At 47.8% G+C, this 6,000-nt stretch overlaps 1 protein-coding gene across 5 annotated transcripts in view; it reads right to left on the minus strand.

Moving 5' to 3' along the window:
- Nucleotides 1-4,818, minus strand: part of PPP3CB (protein phosphatase 3 catalytic subunit beta) — a 91,643-nt gene extending 86,825 nt beyond the window's left edge. For 2 of the 5 annotated variants that reach the window (XM_084635205.1, XM_084635203.1), the window contains exon 1: nucleotides 4,573-4,817. In XM_084635205.1, the coding sequence (XP_084491331.1) occupies nucleotides 4,573-4,639 (67 nt within the window). In that variant the 5' untranslated portion in view covers nucleotides 4,640-4,817. Of the gene's footprint in view, nucleotides 1-4,572 lie in introns of all 5 variants that reach the window. The other 3 variants (XM_084635204.1, XM_084635206.1, XR_014712511.1) reach the window with 2 other exon arrangements.
- Between the last annotated feature and the right edge of the window lie 1,182 nt (nucleotides 4,819-6,000).

Below are 6,000 nucleotides of genomic sequence, written 5' to 3' on the forward strand. Positions count from 1 at the left end.
CCAGTGTCTCCGGTATACCACTGAACAGCTGTTCCCCAGCATGCAGGAGGCACTGGGAGGGAGGGGAAGGAGTTGATATGGGGGACTGGCGGCCTTGGACATGATTCCGCCCCCTTCCCCGAGCGTGCCCCATTCCCGCTCTTCCCCACCCCCAGCGCCTCCTGCACGCTGCTCAACAGCTGCTCCCTAGTGTACAGGAGGTGACTGGGAGGGAGGGAGAGGAGCTGAAGGAGGGAGTGGGAGAAGTTGATCTGCGGGGCCGACGGACCCCTTGCAGTACTCTCATGGACCCACAGGGGTCTGCAGACCCCAGTTTGAGAAACGATGCTGTAAACCGTTGTGTGTAAAGTCTATATAACTTTGTATTCTGCAACCAGATGTGTGTGCACCAGACCCTGAAGTGTACTGATTGTGTAGTTCTGGTGCAAGACATTTATAGCTACCATAAATAAATTAGAGTATTCTGTATTAAAACAAATGGCTTAACTTTTTCTTCTTAGCAACCATCCTACAAGAAAAACTGAAGTATTCACTTCTTGGCAGCTATTTTTTGGGAGAGTCAGAATTAAGGTTACTGTTGAAATCTTACGTTTATTTTCATATCTAAATTTTTGCTAACCAATAACTAAGAATTTTCAAATCTTTACATAAGTTGCATTATTTCCATACTATTCCACGGCGAGGGTGTCCTTGGTGTTTGTTTTTTCTATTTTTAATGTTATTTACTGTAGCAACATTAACAACATTTACACTATTAACCCTACACATACACTTGCATGCACTGAAGCCTATATTAAAAACGTTGTGTATAAAACTATATACACTGAACTGTTTTCAGTGCACAAATATCTGTGCACAATATTCTACACAGTCAAACTTCAACATACATAAGAACTTATCTGACAAAATTTTTATGAGCTCAACTGTGCTAGGTCCTTGCTGCTTCGTAGGGTTCACTTCCCTCCCCAGAATGACACAATACTTTCAGAACTTGAAAAGCTGAACATGGACCAACAGTGAGTTTAGAAGCACCCATGGCTTAGTTCTGCTGAGTTTCTAAATTCAGTTATTTGTTCTGAGGATCTGAAGTGCATGAAATAGAATGGGTCAGCTGGGAGGGACTGTGACCTGGTATCCCATACTTAAGTTTTGTCTGGGAACAGATGTGGCATCCAGGGAGGGAAGGAAACTTTTCTAGTGCATGCCTTTATTCTGCAGCGAATTTAAATGTTTGGAGGAAATGCCATATGTACAAACTGTTCCCTGCAAAAAGAGTTTTGAGAGTTTTCACTAGTGTCTTCAATGATTGGTGTAAACAAATTACTGGTAAGAAAAATGAGTACTTTGGTTCACTTTAAAAAACAAGCAAGGTTTGTAAGGAGATTCACAATCATGGTAGAAGTTTACAGAGCAGACAGACCTGTTTAAACATAGTTGCTGGTCTACTCTGGTTTCAAATGAACCTGGTCTTAATGTCTAATACCAGGAATTGTTTAATAGTAGTAGTCCTCACAATTCTCACTAAAACACTATGCCATGCTGACATTGAAGGGGAAGCAGGGAGGAAAATACACCATCAGAGGACGCATCTACCCCACAGAACGTCACCAGTTTTGTAACTAGTTTGTAATACAACTGACTATGTACAGTTCATGTCAAACAAAGCATGGTCAACACATCTGATGTAGGTGGTAGCACATTTCAGCCATGCTTTATAACATGACTGTCAGGTTTGAATTATGTTCTAACGTGGTTCAGCTGTATAGATGGGATCACTTAGCATCTACTGTAGCCAATGATCTTACCTTTCATCCCTCTGCTGTAAGAGTATCCCAAACCACATTGCACCTTGTGAAAAAAGCCCACAATTGTCTGTCTCTCACACCAGCAGCAGAGACAGTATGAGTTAACTGTCCAGGATTTTCTCCAGAAGGCACTGACACAACATAACTATGCAGCATGGTAGCTGTGGACAGGCCAACAGAATTAACATATGGTTGGACCAAGAAAATGCTCCTGTGTGGGCAGTTAACCATATTAGGTGTAGTTGTGTCAGATGAAGCTATGAAAACCTGGTTACACTTATAGTGGTTCTATATGCAACGCAGACACGGTCAAAAACAGATTGCATCCCCAGCACACAATTCTGTAAGCATAAAATAACAGTCTTAACTTAGATTTTGGAATACAGGAACTCATCGCTTAACGTTGTAGTTATGTTCCTGAAAAATGCGACTTTAAGAGAAACTATGTTAAGCGAATCCCATTTCCCCATAAGAATTAGTGTAAATAGGGCGGGTTAGGTTCCAGGGAAATTTTTTTCACCAGACAAAAGACTATATCTATATATATAGATATAGATATATACACACTATAAGTTTTAAACAACTTAATACTGCTAAACAGCGATGATGATTGTAAAGCTTGGTTGAGGTGGTGAGGACAGAGGGTAGGATATTTCCCAGGGGAGGCCTTACTACTAAATGATGAACTAGCAACTGGCTGAGCCCTCAAGGGTTAACTCATTGTTAATGTAGCCTCACACTCTACAAGACACCAGGAATGGAGGGAGGGGAGACAGCATGGCAGACAGAGACACACACCCTGTGTGTGACAGAGAGATGCGCATTGCTCCTTTAAGTACACTGACCCTACTCTTAAGTACACTGCCTTTTTAAGTTTATCAGCAAGCTGAGATGGTAGCTGCTGCCAGGAAGCTCCCTCCGTCCTGAGCCCTGTGGTGTCTGTCCCCTGCTCTATGGAAGATGGAGTAAGCTGGGTGCAGGAGCAGGAGGGAGGGGGACACCCTGACATTAGCTTCCCTTTCCTCCCCCACCCCCCGCAAAGCGAGCAGAAGGCTCCGGGGAGCAGCTCCAAGGCAGAGAGCAGGAGCAGCACATGGCAGTGGGGGGAGGGACAGCTGAACTGCCATCAATTGATGGCCTGCTGGGCAGCTGCTGCACAGGGAACTTAGGGGAACCGGGAGCTGATAGGGGGCTGCCCGTCCACCCTGGTTCCAAGCTCCCACCAGCTAGCTGCAACGGGCTGCTATTCCTGCAAGCAGTGGATAAAGCAGACGGTTGCCAAATGACGTTATAAGGGAGCACTGCACAACTTTAAATGAGCATGTTCTCTAATTAATCAGCAACTAAACAAGTTAACCAGGACAACTTTAAGTGAGGAGTTACTGTAGCTAACTGCATGGGTTATGATTAACATGAACTGTTGGGGAGTTTGGAAATCAGCAGGTTTTCCAGTGCAGTTTGAAATAACCAGTCACTGTAAGTTCACCTGTATCGTCTGAATGGCCTAACCTAATTATTTCTTGCAACAAATTGCAAAGTGTAGAAAATATTACAAGCCTCCACACTATGCATTATTACAACACTGTGATAATAGCACTAAGTGCCACTGACGGGGCAGAATGCTCATTTGTAGTATTTTTTACTTTTATTTTTTGCAATTGTTCAAACAAATCAATAGGTTAAGCAACTGAAAATGAACACCACCTTATTGTAAGTAAAGGTTTCCTAGCACTCTGGAAAACACGCTGAGTTACAAAATGTACTATTAGAGTCCAATGCTTTGAAAACAAATATATCCCCTTAATTTCTCAAGCTTTCCCATTATGTAAAAGTTGAATGTTCAGGGTTGTAGTTGCTTTAAAAGCATATTTTAGACAATGTGTTTCTAAGAATACTAGTGTTCAGAACAAATTGCTGCCTACAACAGAAACTTTTAAATTACATAGAAACTGTACAAGCACAAAAGAATAAGCCACTTCAAATAAATGATCCCACCACAGCTAAATACAGTTTAATTATCAAACCTACAAGAACATAAAATTAAAATCTTGTTCTATATGATTCATTCAAATTGAAGTTGGAAAAGTCCTTAATGGGTCACTCAGTCTTCTCCTGACAATCCACAATTTGTGTGTGTTGTTACTATTTTAAAACAATGCTACTGGAAAGGAGGTGTTTTTTTTGTAAAAACAGTAAAACAGACCTGTTGCACCCTGAAAAAAGAGTCTGCACATCCTGCAGCACTTTGGCCACTAATCCATCAGAATTAGAAACTTGAAAGCAGTGACCAATAGCAAAAGAGGCAACTACTCCATGCTCCCTCCTCCTCTGTTCTGTCAGGGTGCACGCTGGAGAGAAGGGACTGACTATTAAGACAGCAAAAGCCCATTGCAAGGATCTCATGTGGAGGAGACCGTGCACACACACAGAGCGGAGCCTGTCTATAGTGCGCAAATCTCCAGAGGACTCTTTACACCCCACAATACACACCGGGGACACGCATTTAGAATGAACGGGTTTGTCGGGTACACCCATACGCTGAGGCCTGCCCCCCGCTCACACATATACAGCCCCCCTCAGACCCCCACAATCACATACCGCCCCCCACCCGCTCTCACACACCTCCCCACTCATACAGCCCCTCATGCACTCACCCCGCCCCGCCCCGCCTGCACAGGCACCCACTCGCCCCCATTCTCACCCCGCCCCACCGCCGCCGCCGCCGAGTCGTTCACCCCGCAGAGGGCCGGTCGCTGGCAGGGCTCACCCTTAACGGCCCGCTCGCTGGTGCCGTGAGGCGGCGGTGGCCCCTTGCTCCCCTCCTTGGCGGACATGGCGGGGCGCGGCCGGGCTCCGCTCCCGGCGGCGACTGCGGCTCTATCGGCTCCGGGGTCACGCGGGGGCGGCGGCAGCTAGAGGCCCCGGGCGGCAGCGGCCCAAAGGAACATGGCGTCAGGCGAGACTCCGAGCACCTCACAGCGAGGGGACAGTCCGCCTCGGGACCGACATGCACCGCGCGCCACCCCACGACTGGAGGCTAAGGGAGCGTGGGAAAACTCTCCCTCCCGCTTCCCGCAGCATGGCCCTAAGGGAGCGTGAGAAAACTCTCCCTGCCGCTACTCCCGCAGCATGGCCCTAAGGGAGCGTGGGAAAACTCTCCTTTCCGCAGCATGGGCCTTAGGGAGCGTGAGAAAACTCTCCCTCCCGCTTCCCGCAGCATGGCCCTAAGGGAGCATGAGAAAACTCTCCTTCCCGCAGCATGGGCCTAAGGGAGCGTGGGAAAACTCTCCTTCCCGCAGCATGGGCCTTAGGGAGCGTGAGAAAACTCTCCCTCCCGCTTCCCGCAGCATGGCCCTAAGGGAGCGTGAGAAAACTCTCCCTCCCGCTTCCCGCAGCATGGCCCTAAGGGAGCGTGAGAAAACTCTCCTTCCCGCAGCATGGCCCTAAAGGACCGTGGGAAAACTCTCCCTCCCGCTTCCCGCAGCATGGCCCTAAGGGAGCGTGAGAAAACTCTCCTTCCCGCAGCATGGCCCTAAAGGACCGTGGGAAAACTCTCCCTCCCGCTTCCTGCAGCATGGCCCTAAGGGAGCGTGAGAAAACTCTCCTTCCCGCAGCATGGTCCTAAAGGACCGTGGGAAAACTCTCCCTCCCGCTTCCCGCAGCATGGCCCTCAGGGAGCGTGGCCCCAAGTTAAAGTTCCATTCAGCTAATGGCTCATGAGGCTGATACAGCAAAGACACCTCAGTTTCATAGTCAACCATACACACAGGAGAGACATGGCCAGAAGCCTGTCCAACCGCTGTGGATTGGCCTAACTTGATGGACTAGGTACCCATTTTGCAGCTGGGTGAACTGGAGCAGGCCTTTGTGTGTGAGATTTGAATCCATGAGCATCGAGATTGTAGTACAGCACCTTAACTGCTCAGTTCCACTCTTTGAGATGCCCCTACGGGAGCATGGTGTGTGACATTTCCATTCAATATCTTTGAGCACCTGTGACAACTGGGAGATCATCCAGCTCCATTAGGAGTTCTGTCACCACCTGCCCTGGCACCTTGGGGGGCCGTAATGCTATGGTTCTGTGGCACAGAGCCCTGTCAATACTGGCCAGTCCATAGGCATGGAGGTCTTACCCTGACTTCTAGCAGTCTAGTTACTCATTGCACGGTGACCCCTAAGCCCTTCCAATCCCATG

Source organism: Lepidochelys olivacea (genome assembly GCF_965140295.1).
Source record: "Lepidochelys olivacea isolate rLepOli2 genome assembly, chromosome: 7".
NCBI classification, from domain to species: Eukaryota; Metazoa; Chordata; order Testudines; family Cheloniidae; genus Lepidochelys; species Lepidochelys olivacea.